The following is an 18,696-nucleotide window of genomic DNA, read 5'->3' on the forward strand; positions in this document are numbered from 1 at the left end:
CTTTCCTGGGGACTGCGGGACGTGGCCCCTGCCCGGCGCCGCTGCCCGGCTGCCTCCTCTCACCGCACCCCATTAATTCCGAGCAAACCCAAACCTTCTGCCAGGGCTCCCCGTGCCAGCTCCGCCGCCTGCTCGCCGTGAATCACCGCCGTGGTGGCCGCCACGTGGGTCCCTGTCGCTGGCCAGCGTGCCCGCGGCGTCCCCCTCAAGATGGGGAGGTGCCGATGGATTTTTTTGGGGTGATTCCTGCCTTAACCGTGGCTGCGGGGGCTGCAGCTCCCACCCCTCCCTCTGTCACCCACCCCCCGATGTTCCCCTGCCCCCCTGTCACCCACGGTCCCCGCTGTCCCCTCCCAGGGCTGTGACATCCCAGCAATATTCGTGTCCATCACTCATTAAAGGTGATTTATGGGCTGTGCTCAGCTGGGCCGGGCCTGGAGGACGCCCCGAGCCCCCTCCGAATCCCGGGGTCCCCACCCATGTCCTGCCACCCCCCTGGGTGGTCCCTGGTTGCTGCCAGCGCTGTCACACCCCGAGGTGGCTCTGCTGCTGCTGCTCCTTGGATCTAATCCCGATAAATCCAAGGGTTGGGATGCTCTGAGCGTGCCCAGATCGCGCTGCGAGTGGGGGCTGTCCCCCCCAAGGACACAGCAGAGCCGCGCTCAGCTCTCCAAAGCGGCCGAAGCTTTTATTTCATCTACGTCCAGGGCTGCCAAAGCCTGCGGCCGGTGCCCGGCTGGGTGGGCACAGGGGCCGCTGCCCTCCCCCGGCCCTTCCCTGCTCCGGCCCCGGCCAAGCCAAGCGCGCAGGAGCCGCCCCGGCCCCGGCGGGGGCTGGAGGGGCTGCGGGACCCCCCCCCCCCGGCTGCCACGGCACGAAGCCAAACCCGGTGCCGCCAATCCTTGCCCAAGGGAGGATTTCGGAGGACCTGCGGCACCTCCCGGGGGCGGTCAGCGCCGTGTGACCGCGGGGACAGCGTGAGGATGAGGAGGGCGGGGGCTCTGCGGCCCTTTAGCACATGCAACAGGCGCGTCGAGAAGCAAGAGCTGCGAGGAGCGGGGAGCCAGCCCCGGATCGGGGCGCAGGCTCCTGGCCGGGCTCACCAAACCCTTCCCGTCCCGCTGCCTCAGTGTCCCCAAGCGCCACAGCCCGCGCTGCCGGCCCCTCTCCAGCCCGAGGCAGGGGCTGCCCGCAGCTCCCCGCACAGCGCGGGGGGGGATCCCCGGCCGAACCCGGGGGGTGCTGCCGACCACGCCGACCCTCACACGCGCTTGGGGTGCCCCGCCGCCCCCGCGGGCGGGGCTTCTCCGGCCTTTTTGAAGCAGTACACGCCGAACAGCTTGTACTTCTTGTCGGGGAAGCCCAGGTTGCGCACGCCGGGCTCGCGGCCGCCGCAGCGGGCGCGGGGGTTCACGATGGGGTAGCGGATGCTGCCGTCCTCCAGCCAGCCGGCCTCGCAGCGGTCCAGCAGCTGGATCTTCCAGGCGGCGTACAGCTGCCCCACCTTGGCCACGGCCGCGCCGTTGTTCTTGCACGCCTGCACGGCCTCCGAGTAGCTCAGCTTGCGGAAGGTTTTGAGGAAATAAACTTTGCCTGAAAAAGGGGGGTAAAGGGAAGGGGGGGGGTCGGTCTGGAGCAGCCTGGAGGCAGCAGGGCAGCGGCGCGGGGTGGGGACTGCACAGGTGAGTCCTGTGGGGACTCCCGACGTATTTCTGGGGGGACTGGAGGTGAGGGGTACGAGTCCTGTGGGCCCCCGAAAATATTTGGGGAGTTGGGGGTGAGTGATGGAAGCGCTGTGGAGTCCCCAGAACATTTTGGGGGCTTGGAGAAGGCGAGTGGAACAAGCCCTGTGGAGCCTCCAAACACATTTTGGGGGTGCTGGAGGAAGCAAGAGGTACCAGCCCCGTGGACCCCCAAAAACATTTTGGGGAGGTTGGAAAACGTGAGTGGGACCAGCCCTGTGGACCCCCTGAAAATATTTTGGGGGTGCTGGAGGAAGCAAGAGGTACCAGCCCTGTGGACCCCCCAAAAACATTTTGGGGAGGTTGGAGCAGGGGAGGGGTACCAGCCCTGTGGACCCCCCGAAAATATTTTGGGGGGCTGGAGGTGGAGGGTGGCACAAGCCCTGTGGACCCCCTCCAACACGTTTTGGGGGGGGGGTTAAGAAGATCCCACGATGCGCTGTACCCCCCCAAATTTTTTTTTTTTTTGGGGGGGGGGATGGATGTGGCGAGTACCACAAGCCCCGTGGACCCCCCAAGCCCCGTGGACCCCCCAAGCCATTTTGGGGGGGGGCCGTGTGGGCTGATGGGGGCAGATTCCCGGGGCTGGGCAGCGGCGGTGCCACCCCCGGGCGATGCCCCCCGTTGTTTGTCCCGCCTGGCACCGTTGAATAAAGCCCGGCCGGGCCCCCCCGCGCCCCCCGGGAGGGATTTACGGAGCCCCGGAGCTCTCCCGGCTCCCATCTGTCCTGTGCGGCCCCAGCCTCATCCATCACCGGCTGCTGCAATTCCCTCCAGCCCCTGGATCCTGCTCGGGAAAGAGGTTTTGCTTAAAAAAAAAAAAACAAAACACAAACCAAAAAAACCCCCAAAATATAGAGTTTTCCTTAAAGAAAAGAGGTTTTTGCTAAAAAACAACAAAATTTAAAAAAAAAAAGGGGGGGGGAGGAAAGGTTTTCGCTGGAAAAAAGGAGGTTTGGATTTAAAAAAAAAAAAAGAGGGTTGGGTGAAAAAGAAGAGATTTTGGATGAAAAAAAGTGGTTTTGGCTGAAAAAGAAGAGATTTTGGATTAAAAAAAAAGAGGGTTTGGCTAAAAAAATAGATTTTTGCTGAAGCAAAAGGAGGTTTAGGCTAAACAAAAAGAGGCTTTGGATAAAGAAGAAGAGGTTTATGCTAAGAAGAAGAGGTTTTGGATAAAAAAAAGAGGTTTTGGCTAAAACAAAAGACGTTCTGGATAAAAAAGAAGAGATCTTGGCTAAAAAAGAAGAGGGTTTGGATAAAAAAAAAAAAAGAGGTTTTGGATAAAAAAAAGGAGGTTTTGGCTAAAAAAATCAGGTTTTTTGACTAAAACTCGGCATTCCAGCCGCACGAGTGCTGCCGATTTATGCTGGGACCCACAACGCTGACCCCCTCCAGGGCTGGCTTCCCGCTCCCTCCTCTCCCCCCCATCCCTGAGCATCCTCCCGGCTGGGCGCTGCCACTGCCCCGGCCACCTCCGTGCCTCAGTTTCCCTGCGCCGCTCACCGTTGAGGTTGGAGGTGAAGCAGAAGGCGTCGTAGTGCTCGCTCTCCTTGTGCCGGTAGCCGTAATTCCGGACGCCCACGGGCGTGTCCTTGCGGCCGCACTCCTCGCGTGGCCGGGAGATGGGATACTGCACCGAGCCGTCCTCCAGCCAGCCGGCGTTGCACCAGTCCATGCCCTCCAGCCAGGCCTGGTGTAACTGGTCGTGGGACGCCAGGATCCCGTCCTGCTCCAGGCACGCCTGCTGCGCCTCGTGGAAATTCAGCGTGTAGCGCCCCAGGCGCGGGTGGTACGGGAAAATCACTCCTGGGAAAGGTGGAGAAGGTGGGGTGGGGGTGGTTTTGTTTTTTTGGGGGGGTTGTTTTGGTGCTGGGTGGAACAGCGGGGTCAGCGCCAGGCTCGGGAGGCCGTGGGGAAAATGGGGATGGGGAGGGTTGGGAGAGATGCCTGGAAAATCGCTCGTGTGACACTGCAAGGAGGTTTGGGAGATCCGGGGTTTGGGATCGCAGGGATCCCCAGACTCCAGGGGGGTCTCCTCAGGGATTTGGGGTCATCGGTGGTGCCCGTGCAGGCTCCAGCCGAGCCCTGGCACCCACTAACTGCGGCCCCCGAGCTCCCAAAGAAGAGATTTCCCCTTTCCCAGCCCCAAAGCTTTGCCTCCCAAGTCCCTAAAAAAGTGTTTTCCCCTTTCCCAACATCCCAGCACTGCCACATCCCGGTGTCCGGCTGCTTTACGAGCCCATGCCACCCCCAAACTGCGCTCCCCGAGCCCCTAAAAAGGCGTTTTCCCCCTTTGCCACCCCCCAAACCCCTAAAAAAGCGTTTTCCCCCTCTGCCACCCCCAAACTGCGCTCCCCGAGCCCCTAATAAAAAGTTTTCCCCCTTTGCCACCCCCAAACTGCTCTCCCCGAGCCCCTAAAAAGGCGTTTTCCACCTTTGCCACCCCCCAAACCCCTTAAAAAGCGTTTCCCCCTTTCCGAACACCCCGGCGCTGCCACATCCCGCCGCCCGGGATCTTTACGAGCCCGTGCCACCATCACTCTGCGCCTTTTACGAGCTGCCACCGTAAACCCGCAGCGCCAATAAAACCCCGTAACAGCGGCCATAAACCACGGGAAGAGCACCCGGCCGGGAAGATCCCACACCGGGAAGCCCATCCCGGCCACCCCAAGCTACCTTCGAGGTCCAGCTTGACCACGCCGGTGTCGTCCTCGAGCTCGTTGGTCACCTCGCACTCGTAGCGCCCGTAGTCCTGCAGGGTGACGTTGCGGATGATGAGGGACGCGTCGCCCACCCCGTCCTCTTGTAGGGCCGTGCGACCCCGGTAGGGTCCGAACGCCCTCCGCGCCTTGCCCAGCGCCACGAACACGTCCACGAAGGCCATGGGCTCGGTCACTTTGGTCCACTTGAGGCGGATCTCGGCCGGGTCGTGCGCGGACACGTCGTAGTGGTAGCGGCAGGGCAGGATGATGGTGCCACCGCGGTGTGTCACCACCTTGCCCGGCGCTGTCTGCACCACCACGGCCCCGCTGTCACCCTCTGGAAAGGGACACGGGGCTCAGCGAGGTCGCTGTGCCCAGCGGGACCCGCGGCCGGCCCAGGGCTGGCACAGGGAGGGGGTTCCAAGTGGGGGGAGAAGCAGGATGGGGGTGTGGGGCCACCTTTTGGGGGGGAATTCCTCTCTTTTGGGGGCTTTGCAAACCCTAAGGAGAGTTGGGGATAATCCCAGGAGGGTTCCCAAGCCCTGGACAGGACAGGGGGGACACAGGGGACACGTCAGAGACCCGGATCGTGCTTTGATGTGCATTAAACCCAACAACCCAGAGGCTGCAGGAGGTTCCCCCAATCCCAATCCCATCCCAATCCCAATCCCAGGATGCCCACGGCATCCCGGCCCCACTCACCCATCACATGCACCACCTTCTTCCTGCCCCGGGCGTTGAGCAGCGCGTCGGAGGCGACAACGGCGGCGAGGAGCAGCAGCGCTGCCGGGCCAGCGGCCCAGGGGCTTTGGGGACGCATCTGGGGGGGGGACAGCAGCGCCCTCAGCCCCCTCCAGCCCCCACCCGGAGGAGCCCGGCTCAGGGGAGCCCCCCGAAGTGACGCTGGTGCCCAGCCCGTGGTGTGCCAGCAGCCTCTGTCACCCACCCCGTGCCCAAGCGGGTGACAGGGCTGGGTCAGTCCCTGCCCCCCCCCCCCTGCACCCCCCCAGCCCCGCAGGGACCCCCCCGGCCCCGGCTCTGAACTCGGCGTCCCCCGCTCGCTTCCAGGCGGGATGAATATGCCATGAATATTTCATGGCAGCCGCACCGGGCCGGATCTCCTGAGTTATTTATGGCACCTCTGGAAACCGAACTGATGGGCAGGGACCGGGCAGCGGCGGCCGGAGCCCCCCCCAGACCCCCGGGGAACAGCGCGGGGGGGGGGGGGGGGAACGTGGGGAGGAGCCTCCCCCTGCCTGGGGGGCTGCGACCCTGAGCCCCGACTCTTGGGGTGCCCCAAATGCCAGCCTGGCTCTGGGTGCCCCCTCCCCGCGGGAATGAGCCCCCCCCGGGCAGGAGGCTGGATGGGGGCAGGGGGAGCGCGGCGGCGCCCCGGGGGTCCCGATCGGGGGACAGGAGCAGGGGCAGCCCCGCCGGTGGTGGCGGTGCCGTGTCCGGGGGCAAAGGGAGCGGGGCGGCCACTGCCCGGGGGCCCGGGGTCTGCTCGGGGGGCACAAAAAGCGGGGCAGCCCCCCCGGTGGTCCCGGTGCCGTGTCCGGGGGCGGGAGGAGAGGGACAACCTCTTCTGGTGGTCCCGGTGCCCGGCTGGGGCAGGGAGAGAGAAGCAGCCCCTCCGGGGGTCCCGGTGCCCGGCCAGCACGGGGGGCGCGGGGCAGCCCCCGCGGTGGTCCCGGTGCCAAGCCCGGGGACAGGGGGAGGTGGGCATCCCCTCCCGGTGGTCCCGGTGCCGAGTCCGAGCTAAGAGCGAGCAGAGCAGTCCCGGAGCCCGGTCCGCGGGCAGATGGAGTGGAGCAGCCCCCCCGGGGGTCCCCGGTGCCCGGTGGGAGTGGGAAAGGCCCCCGCGGGCATTCCGGTGTCCGCTGCGGGGGCAGAAGGAGCGGGGCAGCCCCGCGGGGGTCCCGGTGCCGCTCGGGGCAGCGGCTGCGGCGGTGGCGGCGCTCGGCGGCCGCGGGCCCGGTGCGGTGTTGCAGTGCGGGACACTGCGGCGGCAGCCCCGGGGCTGCGGGACTCCGGTGCCCGCCGGGGACAGCGCAGCGCGGGGGGAGCTCCGCTCCTGCCGCCGCCACTCCGCAGCGAGCGACCCCCGCCCGCCGCGCCCCTCCCGGCCCCGGGGGTCCCGTCCCGGCGCCCCGCGCCCGCTCCGCAGCGAGGGAGCGGCGGCCGCAGCCCCGCACTCACCGTGTGCCCGGTGCCGGCCCGCGGGATGGGCCCGCCCGCAGGAGTGCGCCGGTGCCTCCGGTACCTCCGCCGGTACCTCCGCCGGTGCCGCCGGTGCGGCTCCGCGCAGGGGGCGGCACCGGGAGCTCGGCCCGGCCCTGCCCCGGCTCCCGGCGCTGCGCAGGGCCGGCGGCTCGCCAAGGTCACCGGCCCGCCCGGTTCCCCCGGTGCCCCCCAGGCACTGCCGGGACCCCCGGGCCGGGCTGCGGGCGGGGAACACGCGGGGCACGAGGAGTTGCGTCCGGTAAATCCCCGCCCCGGGCACCGCAAGGGCGGCTGTGCCCACCCAGCCCCAGCCTGGGCACCCACCCAGCGGGTGCCACCCCCAAGCCCCGGTACAGCCCCTCCGCCCTGTGCCCACCCCCCAAAAACCCCGGTACTGCCCCCCGCCCTGTGCCCACCCCCAAACCGCTCACACCCACCCACCCCTGAGCCCACCGGACCCACTCGCGCACCCCCTGCCCACCCGCGGGCACCCTGGCACCCACAGGGACCCTCCCTGGCACCCCCAGGGACCCCCGGCCCAGCCGCCCCCAGCCCCTGCCCCCAAAGGGCCCGCGGGGCGCGGCCGGGGGATGCTGCGGTGGCAACCTCGGTGCCCCGCCTGGCACGGGGGCACTCGGCTGGGCACAGCGGGGACACGGGCTCGGAACGAACCTCGGCTCCTTTATTTTTCCCTGGAAAGCAGCGTTTCCCTGCGCCGTCCCCACTCCTGAACCCTCCTGGCCCACTCGGGAGCACCGGGAACGGACCGGGACCATCCGGGAGGGGACCGCGGCTCCTGCGTCCCCCAAGCAGCCACACAAGGACAGGGCTGGGACTGCAGCGATGTCCCCGCGGAGCATCCCGAGGTCCCCAGAGCTTTTGGGGGACCGGAGTATCCCTGGGGACTCCTCTGGCAGCCGGGTCCCAGCGCTCGGAGCGGGGCCGGAGGCGCCGGGCGGGATCCCCCCGGGGCGGGGACAGTGGCCCAGGGGGACGAGCAGGACACGTCACTGGTACTTCTTGGCCCGGGCCAGGCCGGGAGGATTTGGGGGAAGGAAAAAGGCCGGGGAGCGCAGGCAGCGCAGCGCCAGGAGCTGCGGGCCCAGCGCGTAGAGGACGTTGGAGAGCAAGAAGCTGCCCAGGACATCGTCGGGGGTCTGGTAGGGGAACGGGGTGCGGGAGTGCAGCGAGGAGCCCAGGTGGGCAAACTGAGCCTGCGGGCACAGGGATGGGGGGTGGCGGCATCAGAGGGGCTCGGACCTAAAAGGTGCAAAGCCCCGGCCCTAAAAGGTGCAGCCCCTCGGCCCCAAAGGGTGCAAAGCCCCATCCCTAAAGGGTGCAAAGCCCTGGCCCCAAAGGGTGCAAAGCCCCATCGCTAAAGGGTGCAAAGCCCCATCCCCAAAGGGTGCAAAGCCCCATCGCTAAAGGGTGCAAAGCCCCATCCCCAAAGGGTGCAAAGCCCCATCCCTAAGGGATGCAAAGCCCCATCGCTAAAGGGTGCAAAGCCCCATCCCTAAGGGATGCAAAGCCCCATCCCTAAGGGGTGCAAAGCCCCATCCCTAAAGGGTGCAAAGCCCCATCCCTAAAGGGTGCAAAGCCCCATCCCCAAAGGGTGCAAACTCCCGGCCCCAAAGGGTGCAAACTCCCGGCCCCAAAGGCTGTTTGGCTCCAGCACATCCTATCTATAGCCCTGCAGCTCTCTCCATCCTATTTCCGTCCCACTAATCCCGGGTTCTGTCCAAATCCACCGAGGCCAGAGCAATTACCAGGCACAGGAACTGCTCCACTTGCAGCCGCGGGTGAGGCTCTGCCCCCCAAAACTGGGATCTGCCCCCCCAAAACCTGGATCTGCCCCCCCAAAACCCTGCCCTGACCTTTTGCCGATCCCCGTGTGGGGATTTCCACCCAAATCCCGGGATCTGGGGGAGTTTGGGGTTACCCCCACCTGCACCACGGCGCCGGCAAACACCAAACTCCAGTCAGGCAGCCAGGAGCAGCCGGGCAGTGCCAGCGCGTAGATGGCGAGGATGAGGAAGGGCAGCAGGTAGAAGAGGTAGATCAGCATCTGCTGGGGACACCGAGATTGTCACCCCAGGTGGCCCTGGTGGCACCTGGAGGGGGGGTCCGGCCCCCCCTGTCCCCCCCCCCTCACCTGCACTTTGGGGTAGGCCACGGGGTCGCGCAGGTAGGGCTCGTGCAGGTGGGTGTAGTCGAAACAGGAATCGGCCGGGCAGTCCAGGACCACCTGGGGTGGGCAGGGAGGTGGCCGAGGGCAGAAAACCTTCCCTGGGACCCCTGAGATCCTCCCGGGACCCTTGAGATCCTCCAGGCCACCCTGAGACCCTTCAGGACCACCTGGGGTGGGCAGGGAGGTGGCCGAGGGCAGGAACCCTCCCCGGGACACCTGAGTTCCTCCCGGGACTCCTGAAATCCTCCAGGCCACCCCGAGCCCCTCCAGGACCCCCCGAGATCCTTCAGGACCACCTGGGGTGGGCAGGGAGGTGGCCGAGGGCAGGAACCCTCCCTGGGATCCCCGAGATCCTCCAGGCCACCCTGAGCCCCTCCAGGACTTCCCCGAGACCCTTCAGGACCACCTGGGATGGGCAGGGGGATGGCCGAGGGCAGGAACCCTCCCCGGGACCCCTGAGATCCTCCCCGGGACTCCTGAAATCCTCCAGGCCACCACGAGCTCCTCCAGGAACCCCCGAGACCCTTTAGGACCACCTGGGGTGGGCAGGGAGGTGGCCGAGGGCAGGAACCCTCCCTGGGACCCCTGAGTTCCTCCAGGCCACCCTGAGACTCTTCAGGACCACCTGGAATGGGCAGGGACCCTCCCCAGGACCCCTGAGATACTCCCCGGGACTCCCGAGATCCTCCCCGGGACCCCCAAGCCCATCCAGGACTTCCCCGGGACCCTCCAGGAGACCCCCGAACCCCTCCAGCCCTCCCCCAAGCCCCTCCAGGCCCCCCCACCTCTCACCATCCCTCTGAAGAAGGTGAAGGCGGCAGTGAGGATGAGGATGAGGATGAGGAGCAGGTCCTGGGGCCGCTGGTAGAGGGGTTTGCGCTGCTCCTCCGCCACCTGGCACAGGGAATTTGGGATTTTGGGATCCGCACCCTCTGATCCAGCCCCCCCAGAGCCCCGCTCCGCGCTCACCTGCTCGGGGCTGAGGCTCGGCAGCGCCCGGGGCTGCTGGAAGAGCCTCCGGCCGGCCCAGGCGAGGATGAGGAGGTAGGGCAGGTTGAGGAGGAAGGACGGGCTCAGCTCGGGGCTGTATTTCCCTGCGAGGGGGGAGAGCGCGGGATGGGCACGGCAGTGCCAGCAGGGATTGGGAAGAGGAGAATCCCAAAGGAAGGGTGGGTGGGACATCCCAGCAGGGATTGGGAAGGAGCAAATCCCAAAGGAAGGGTGGGTGGGACGTCCCAGGAGGGATTGGGAAGGGGAGAATCCCAAAGGAAGGGTGGGTGGGACATCCCAGCAGGGATTGGGAAGGGGAGAATCCCAAAGGAAGGGTGGGTGGGACGTCCCAGGAGGGATTGGGAAGGGGAGAATCCCAAAGGAAGGGTGGGTGGGACATCCCAGCAGGGATTGGGAAGGGGCAAATCCCAAAGGAAGGGTGGGTGGGACATCCCAGCAGGGATTGGGAAGGAGCAAATCCCAAAGGAAGGGTGGGTGGGACATCCCAGCAGGGATTGGGAAGGGGCAAATCCCAAAGGAAGGGTGGGTGGGACGTCCCAGGAGGGATTGGGAAGGGGAGAATCCCAAAGGAAGGGTGGGTGGGACGTCCCAGCAGGGATTGGGAAGGGGAGAATCCCAAAGGAAGGGTGGGTGGGACATCCCAGCAGGGATTGGGAAGGGGAGAATCCCAAAGGAAGGGTGGGTGGGACGTCCCAGCAGGGATTGGGAAGGGGAGAATCCCTAAGGAAGGGTGGGTGGGACATCCCAGCAGGGATCAGGAAGGGGAGAATCCCAAAGGAAGGGTGGGTGGGACATCCCAGCAGGGATTGGGAAGGGGAGAATCCCAAAGGAAGGGTGGGTGGGACGTCCCAGCAGGGATTGGGAAGGGGAGAATCCCAAAGGAAGGGTGGGTGGGACATCCCAGCAGGGATTGGGAAGGGGAGAATCCCAAAGGAAGGGTGGGTGGGACGTCCCAGGAGGGATTGGGAAGGGGAGAATCCCAAAGGAAGGGTGGGTGGGACATCTCAGCAGGGATTGGGAAGGGGAGAATCCCAAAGGAAGGGTGGGTGGGACGTCCCAGGAGGGATTGGGAAGGGGAGAATCCCAAAGGAAGGGTGGGTGGGACGTCCCAGCAGGGATTGGGAAGGGGAGAATCCCAAAGGAAGGGTGGGTGGGACATCTCAGCGGGATTGAGAAGGGGAGAATCCCAAAGGAAGGGTGGGTGGGACGTCCCAGCAGGGATTGGGAAGGGGAGAATCCCAAAGGTGAGGAAGTGTTGGGATTCCCGCTGGATGGCCGGAATCCTCCTCCTCCTCCTCCCGAGGGGTCCCGGGGGGGATGGAGGGGTCCTGGGGGTGGGACACGGGCCCGAGCCGCTCCCCGCGCCCCGTACCGAGCAGATTCCCGAGCAGGAAAACCACGGCGCTCATCAGCATCGAGCCCAGCCAGAGCAGCCCCAGGCTGCGGTAATTCTTCCTGCGGGGACAGCGGGACCCCCTCCTCAGGAAATTCGGGATTCCCCAGCCCCCCCGAGCACCCCTCCTCAGGAAATTCGGGATTTTTCCAGCCCTTGATCCCCCCCGAGCCCACCTGGGATCACCGCGCGCTCCCTCCTCAGGAAATTCGGGATCCTCCAGCCCCCCGAGCTCCCTTCCTCAGGAAATTCGGGGTTCTCCCACCCCCCTGAGCTCCCCTCCTCAGGAAATTCGGGATTCTTCCAGCCCTTGATTCCCCCCGAGCCCACCTGGGATCACCGCGTGCCCCCTCCTCAGGAAATTCGGGGTTCTCCCACCCCCCTGAGCTCCCCTCCTCAGGAAATTCGGGATTCTCCCACCCCCCCGAGCTCCTCTCCTCAGGAAATTCGGGATCCTCCAGCCCCCCCGAGCTCCCCTCCTCAGGAAATTCGGGATTCTCCAGCCCCCCGAGCTCCCCTCCTCAGGAAATTCGGGGTTCCCCCACTCCCCTGAGCTCCCTCCTCAGGAAATTGGGGATTCTTCCAGCCCTTGATTCCCCCCGAGCCCACCTGGGATCACCGCGCGCTCCCTCCTCAGGAAATTCGGGATCCTCCAGCCCCCCCGAGCTCCCTCCTCAGGAAATTCGGGATTCTCCCACCCCCCTGAGCACCCCTCCTCAGGAAATTCGGGATTCTCCAGCCCCCCGAGTTCCCCTCCTCAGGAAATTCGGGATTCTCCCACCCCCCCGAGCTCCTCTCCTCAGGAAATTCGGGATTTTCCCGCCCCCCGGACCCTCTCCTCAGGAAATTCGGGATTTTCCCGCCCCCCTCACCCCCCTCACCGCTGCCCGATGGCGCTGACCATGCCCAGGTAGAGCCCGTAGTGGACGGTGCCGTCCCAGTAGCACAGGAGGAGCCCGTGGGCCGTGCGCACGTGGGGCTCGCCCTGCGCGGGGACAGCGGGGGGACACCGGGGGGTCACACCGGGGATGGGGACACCGGGGGGTCACACCGGGGATGGGGACACCGGGGGGTCACACCGGGGACGGGGACAGTGGGTCCGGGTCACACCGGGGGGGTCACACCGGGGATGGGGACACTGGATCCAGGTCACACCGGGGATAGGTTCAGTAGGTCCGGGTGACACCAGGGATGGGGACACCGGGGGGTCACACCGGGGATGGGGACACCGGGTCCGGGTCACACCGGGGGGAGGGATCACACTGGGGATGGGGACACCGGGAGGGTCACACCGGGGATAGGGATACCGGGGGGTCACACCGGGAGTGGGGACATGGGGAGGGGACACCGGGTCACACCGAGGTGGGGGACACCGGGAGGGGGGACACCGGGTTATACCGGGGAGGTCACACCGGGGATAGGGACAGGGGGTCCGGGTCACACCGGGGGGAGGGATCACACCAGGGATGGGGACACCGGGAGGGTCACACCGGGAGTGGGGACATGGGGAGGGGACACCGGGTCACACCGAGGCGGGGGACACCGGGAGTGGGACACCGGGGGGAGGGGTCGCACCAGGAGAGGGGACACCGGGGGGGTCGCACCGGGGATGGGGACAGCGGGTCCAGGTCACACCGGGGGGGTCACACTGGGGATAGGGACAGTGGGTCCAGGTCACACCGTGGGGAGGGATCACACTGGGGATGGGGACACCGAGTTCGGGTCCCATTGGGGGGAGGAGTCGCACCAGGAGAGGGGACACCGGGGGGGTCACACCGGGGATGGGGACATGGGGAGGGGACACCGGGTCACACCGAGGCGGGGGATACCGGGAGCAGGGACACCGGGTCCGGGTCACATTGGGGGGGGTCACACCGGGGATGGGGACACCGGGTGGAGGGGTCGCACCGGGAGCGGGGACACCGGGGGGGTCACACCGGAAACTGGGACACCGGCTCCGGGTCACACCAGGGAGGTCACACCGGGGATGGGGACACCGAGTCCGGGTCACATTGGGGGGATCACACCGGGGATAGGGACACCGGGAGGGTCACACCGGGAGTGGGGACATGGGGAGGGGACACCGGGTCACACCGAGGTGGGGGACACCGGGAGTGGGGACACCGGGTCCGGGTCACATTGGGGGTCACACCGGGAGTGGGGACATGGGGAGGGGACACCGGGTGGAGGGGTTGCACCGGGAGCAGGGACACCGGGGGGGTCAGGGTCACACCGGGGGTGGGGACACCGAGGGGTCACACCGGGGCTCACACCGGGGATGGGGACAGCCGGTCACACAGGGGGCCGGGGGTGCAGGAGCCCCGTGTGGGGCGTGTGGGGTCGGTACCTCTCGCACGTAGAGCTCCGTGAAGCCCGAGATGAGCCCGTCCTCCTCCAGCGCGATGATCAGATCCACGGCCGACACGAAGGAGAACACCACGAACACTGCAGACACACGGGAGGCTCCGTGTGGGGCCTGCAGGTCCTCCAAATCCCAAATCCCAAATCCCTGCTCCATGTGGGGCCCGCAGGTCCTCCAGATCCCAAATCCCAAATCCCAAATCCCAAATCCCTGCTCCGTGCAGGGCCCGCAGGTCCTCCAGATCCCAAATCCCAAATCCCTGCTCTGTGCGGGGCCTGCAGGTCCTCCAGATCCCAAATCCCAAATCCCAAATCCCTGCTCCGTGCGGGCCCCGCAGGTCCTCCAGATCCCAAATCCCTGCTCCATTCAGGGCATGCAGATCCCCCAGATCCCAAACCCCTGCTCTATATGGGTCCCACAAATTCCCCCCAAAATCCCAAATCCCTGCTCTGTGTGGGTCCCACAAATTCCCCCCAAAATCCCAAATCCCTGCTCTGTGTGGGTCCCACAGCTCTCCCCACATCCCAAATGCCACATCCCAAATCCCTATTCTGTGTGGGTCTCACAGCTCTCCCCACATCCCAAATGCCACATCCCCAATCCCTGCTCCATGTGGGTCCCACAGCTCTCCCCACATCCCAAATCCCAAATCCCTGCCCTCAGCACCAATCCCACCCCTCAGGGGTCTCACCGCAGAACAGGGGATCCTGGAAGTGGCTGATCCCACCCGTGAGGATGAGGATGAGGATGGAGATGAGGCCGAGGAGCACCAGGATCGCCACCAGCGCCGGGGACAGGGGGCTGCTGTGGGATCGGGAAGGGTTCAGCATCCAGCACGGCCTCATTCCCCCCCATTCCCCCAAAACATTCCCAGTCCCACCGGTTTTTAGGATTAGAATCAGACCCTGCAGCCAGCACAGGTGGAGTCACTGCCCGTCCGCTGTGGAGGGAAAATCTGGATCCGAGAATAACCCAGGGAGGAAAATCCCAAAGGAAGGGTGGGTGGGACATCCCAGCAGGGATTGGGAAGGAGCAAATCCCAAAGGAAGGGTGGGTGGGCCAGAATCCCAGCAAGGATTGGGAAGGGGAGAATCCCAAAGGAAGGGTGGGTGGGACATCCCAGCAGGGATTGGGAAGGGGCAAATCCCAAAGGAAGGGTGGGTGGGACATCCCAGCAGGGATTGGGAAGGAGCAAATCCCAAAGGAAGGGTGGGTGGGACATCCCAGCAGGGATTGGGAAGGGGCAAATCCCAAAGGAAGGGTGGGTGGGACATCCCAGCAGGGATTGGGAAGGGGCAAATCCCAGAGGTGAGGAAGCGCTGGGATTCCGGCTGGATCGCCGGGAGCCGCTCCCAAAGCCCTTGGGTTGGGAATTCCGGGCAAAGAGAAAGCGGGGCCGTTATCGCGGCCGTGCCAGCGGCGGGGACGGGAGGGAGCGGGGCTGACACCGGCCGGGACACGTCAGCGGCCCAGGGGACAGCGGGGACACTCCAGGGCCGGCATCACCCCAATTCCCTGGATTTGGGCTGTCCGGGAGCCCGAGCGGCTCTGCGGGGTCGGAGCTCCCGGAGCGGGATTTAAATCCAGCGGGAAAACCCCACCCGCAGCCGCCTTCCTATGGGAACACCTGGATTGGGGTCCCTGTCCCGGGATGGACCGCCCGATCCAGGGTAGATCCAGCCCCTGTCCCGGACTGGATTCCCAGACCCTGTCCCCTGGCTGGGACGCAGCTCCCAGGTCCGGATGGGACCCTGGGGATGCGACAGCGATCCCAGGTGGGGTCACTCCCCCGGCCCTGGATGGAGCCTTGTCCCGCCCGTCCCAGCCCGATCCCATCCCCGGAGCAGGACCCCATTCCCCGTTCCCCATTCCCGGGGCTTCCTCCCATTCCCCCTTCCCGGTCCCTATTCCCCACTCCCGGGGCTCCCTCCCGGTCCCCATTCCCGGGGCTTCCTCCCATTCCCCCTTCCCGGTCCCCGTTTCCCATTCCCGGGACTCCCTCCCGGTCCCCATTCCCCATTCCCGAGAGTCCCTCCCGGTCCCCATTCCCCACTCCCGAGAGTCCCTCCCGGTTCCCATTCCCCACTCCCGAGAGTCCCTCCCGGTCCTCATTCCCCACTCCCGGGGCTCCCTCCCGGTCCCCATTCCCCATTCCCGGGGCTCCCTCCCAGTCCCCATTCCCCATTCCCAGGACTCCCTCCCGGTCCCCATTCCCCATTCCCGAGAGTCCCTCCCGGTCCCCATTCCCCATTCCCGGGGCTCCCTCCCGGTCCCCATTCCCCACTCCCGGGGCTCCCTCCCGGTCCCCAGTCCCCATTCCCCAGTCCCCATTCCCCATTCCCGGGGCTCCCTCCCGGTCCCCATTCCCCATTCCTGGGGCTCCCTCCCGGTCTCCATTCCCCATTCCCGGGGCTCCCTCCCAGTCCCCATTCCCCATTCCTGGGGCTCCCTCCCGGTCCCCATTCCCCATTCCCAGGACTCCCTCCCGGTCCCCATTCCCCACTCCCGGGGCTCCCTCCCGGTCCCCACTCCCGGGGCTCCCTCCCGGTCCCCAGTCCCCATTCCCCAGTCCCCATTCCCCATTCCCGGGGCTCCCTCCCGGTCCCCATTCCCCATTCCTGGGGCTCCCTCCCGGTCCCCATTCCCCATTCCTGGGGCTCCCTCCCGGTCTCCATTCCCCATTCCCGGGGCTCCCTCCCGGTCCCCATTCCCCACTCCCGGGGCTCCCTCCCGGTCCCCACTCCCGGGGCTCCCTCCCGGTCCCCATTCCCCACTCCCGGGGCTCCCTCCCGCTCCCCACTCCCGGGGCTCCCTCCCGGTCCCCACTCACTCCAGGTTTGTCGCCCCGCTGATGCCGAAGGCCACCGGGAGGGCGAGCAGGGGGGCGCCCAGGGCGGCCGGGCCCGCCGGGAGCTGCATCCCGGCCCCGCCGCCAGCACCGGCACCGCGGACTTCGGCCCCGGGACCGGCCCCGGGCAGCGCCCTTAAAGCCACAGAGCCGCCCCGAGGCACCGGGACAGCGGGCAGGGACCGACGGGGAGCCCGCGGAGGGACCGGGGGGACACGGGAGGGACGGGAGGGGCCTGGGAGGAAGGACAGGGATCGAGGGAAAAGGACTGGAATTCCGGGGAAGGACGGGGATCCAGGGAAAAGGACAGGGATTGAGGGAAAAGGACTGGAATTCCGGGGAAGGACGGGGATCGAGGGAAAAGGACAGGGATTGGGGGAAAAGGACAGGGATTGAGGGAAAAGGACCGGGATTCAGGGAAGGATAGGGATCCAGGGAAAAGGACAGGAATTCCAGGGATGGACAGGGATCCAGGGAAAAGGACGGGAATTCCAGGGAAGGACAGGGATCCAGGGAAGGACAGGGATCCAGGGAAAAGGACAGGGATTGAGGGAAAAGGACAGGAATTCCAGGGAAGGACAGGGATCCAGGGAAGGACAGGGATCCAGGGAAAAGGACAGGAATTCCAGGGATGGACAGGGATCCAGGGAAAAGGACGGGAATTCCAGGGAAGGACAGGGATCCAGGGAAAAGGACTGGAATTCCAGGGAAGGACAGGGATCCAGGGAAGGACAGGGATGCAGGGAAAAGGACAGGGATTGAGGGAAAAGGACAGGGTTTCAGGGAAGGACAGGGATCCAGGGAAGGACAGGGATTCAGGGAAAAGGACAGGGATCCAGGGAAGGGGTCAGTGCTGGACACTCGTGGCTCGGTCCGAGGGTCCTTGCGGGCTTCCCTGAAGGATCCAACCACTCCAAGGAACTTGGAAAACTCGGGAATGGGAAGGATGAGGGTTTTTCCCACTTTTCCAGTTCATCCCGGCGATCCTAAAGGACGCAGTTCCTCAGATCCGGGAGAGCGAAGGAGCGGAGCGGACGAAAGCCGAGCTTTTATCCCGGATTTTAGAGGGATCGGAGGGATCGGGAGCGGCCGCTCCAAGGGCTCCGCATCCCGCTGGAAACTCAGAATTCCCGAGCCTTTATCCCGGATTTTAGAGAGGGATTGGAGGGATCGGGAGCGGCTTTTCCAAGGGCTCCGCATCCCGCTGGAAACTCGGAATTCCCGAGCTTTTATCCCGGATTTTAGGGAGGGATCGGGAGCAGCCGCTCCAAGGGCTCCGCATCCCGCTGGAAACTCGGAATTCCCGAGCTTTTATCCCGGATTTTAGGGAGGGATCGGGAGCAGCCGCTCCAAGGGCTCCGCATCCCGCTGGAAACTCGGAATTCCCGAGCTTTTATCCCGGATTTTAGAGAGGGATTGGAGGGATCGGGAGCGGTCGCTCCAAGGGCTCCACATCCCGCTGGAAACTCGGAATTCCCGAGCTTTTATCCCGGATTTTAGGGAGGGATCGGGAGCGGCCGCTCCAAGGGCTCCGCATCCCGCCGGGAGCTCGGAATTCCCAGCCCTGCAACAGCATCCCAGGGCTGGGAACGGGCTGAAAAAATTCCAGAGGAATTCAAAACTTCCCGAGCCTCCTCAGGCCCACGCCGGGGCGGCCGCTCCGCCTTTTCCCTGCTTCCCAAATCCCTCGGGAATGCGGCCCCGGCCACCCTTTGGCCCTCCTGCTCCTGGGGAATTGTCCCGGCTGGATTTTGCCCTGGGATTGTTCCCTTGGGAGGAGCTGGGACACGCCTGGGAATGGGAACAGGGAAGGATCCAGCCGGGAAAAAACCTTGGGAATAAACGGGGTTCGGCGTCGGGAATTGGGAATGGGATGGGGATAAGGAAAAATGCACAAAAAACAGTAAAAAAAAAAACCAAAAACCAAAAACGCGATGGAAAGAAAAAAAAAAGGGATTTTGGAATGATTTGATGGAAAAACTTCCAGCTTTTCCCAGTGAATCCCATGCTTGGAAGGATTGGGAGAGGAGGGCCAGGAAACCAAGGCTGGGGTGGGGAAAAAAATAAGGGAAAAAAAGGGGGGGACGACAAGGGGGGGGGGAAGGGGGAAAAAAGGGGGGGGAAAAGGGGGGAAAAAAGGGGGAAAAAAGGGGGAAAAAAGGGGGGGAAAAGGGGGGGAAAAGGGGGGAAAAAGGGGGGAAAAAGGGGGGAAAAGGGGGGGAAAAGG

General features: G+C 65.5%; 2 protein-coding genes across 3 annotated transcripts; both read right to left on the reverse strand.

The window, feature by feature from the left end:
- Positions 1-877: 877 nt before the first annotated feature.
- Positions 878-6,691, reverse strand: HAPLN4 (hyaluronan and proteoglycan link protein 4). Its single transcript, XM_068997173.1, has 5 exons — positions 6,644-6,691; positions 5,147-5,264; positions 4,419-4,781; positions 3,246-3,548; positions 878-1,593 (listed from the first exon to the last, which is right to left on the reverse strand). Exons 2-5 carry the CDS (start codon positions 5,262-5,264, stop codon positions 1,262-1,264), a joined length of 1,116 nt encoding a protein of 371 aa, XP_068853274.1. The 5' UTR covers positions 6,644-6,691; the 3' UTR covers positions 878-1,261.
- A 902-nt stretch (positions 6,692-7,593) lies between these two features.
- TM6SF2 (transmembrane 6 superfamily member 2) lies at positions 7,594-16,567 on the reverse strand. 2 transcript variants are annotated; one of them, XM_068997322.1, is made up of 10 exons: positions 16,452-16,567; positions 14,313-14,422; positions 13,607-13,704; positions 12,141-12,244; positions 11,239-11,321; positions 9,825-9,949; positions 9,648-9,749; positions 8,820-8,912; positions 8,613-8,732; positions 7,594-7,881 (listed from the first exon to the last, which is right to left on the reverse strand). In XM_068997322.1, exons 1-10 carry the CDS (start codon positions 16,538-16,540, stop codon positions 7,675-7,677), a joined length of 1,131 nt encoding a protein of 376 aa, XP_068853423.1. In that variant the 5' UTR covers positions 16,541-16,567; the 3' UTR covers positions 7,594-7,674. The 2 variants fall into 2 exon arrangements, with proteins under 2 accessions (XP_068853423.1, XP_068853422.1); XM_068997321.1 differs by having other exon boundaries at positions 14,313-14,425.
- Between the last annotated feature and the right edge of the window lie 2,129 nt (positions 16,568-18,696).

Source organism: Aphelocoma coerulescens, chromosome 28, assembly GCF_041296385.1.
Source record: "Aphelocoma coerulescens isolate FSJ_1873_10779 chromosome 28, UR_Acoe_1.0, whole genome shotgun sequence".
In the NCBI taxonomy this organism is placed as follows: Eukaryota; Metazoa; Chordata; class Aves; order Passeriformes; family Corvidae; genus Aphelocoma; species Aphelocoma coerulescens.

What these genes read in the sequence shown, in the direction of transcription:
- HAPLN4 (XM_068997173.1), bottom strand. Translation starts at nt 5,264, where the DNA reads ATGCGTCCCCAAAGCCCCTGGGCCGCTGGCCCGGCAGCGCTGCTGCTC. An exon ending in GAAGGTGGTGCATGTGATGG is followed by an intron (nt 4,782 to 5,146) that starts GTGAGTGGGGCC and finishes GTCCCTTTCCAG; the next exon opens with AGGGTGACAGCGGGGCCGTG. An exon ending in GGTCAAGCTGGACCTCGAAG is followed by an intron (nt 3,549 to 4,418) that starts GTAGCTTGGGGT and finishes CACCTTTCCCAG; the next exon opens with GAGTGATTTTCCCGTACCAC.
- TM6SF2 (XM_068997321.1), bottom strand. Translation starts at nt 16,540, where the DNA reads ATGCAGCTCCCGGCGGGCCCGGCCGCCCTGGGCGCCCCCCTGCTCGCC. An exon ending in CGGAGCTCTACGTGCGAGAG is followed by an intron (nt 12,245 to 13,606) that starts GTACCGACCCCA and finishes GTCCCCGCGCAG; the next exon opens with GGCGAGCCCCACGTGCGCAC. An exon ending in GTCAGCGCCATCGGGCAGCG is followed by an intron (nt 11,322 to 12,140) that starts GTGAGGGGGGTG and finishes CTGTCCCCGCAG; the next exon opens with GAAGAATTACCGCAGCCTGG.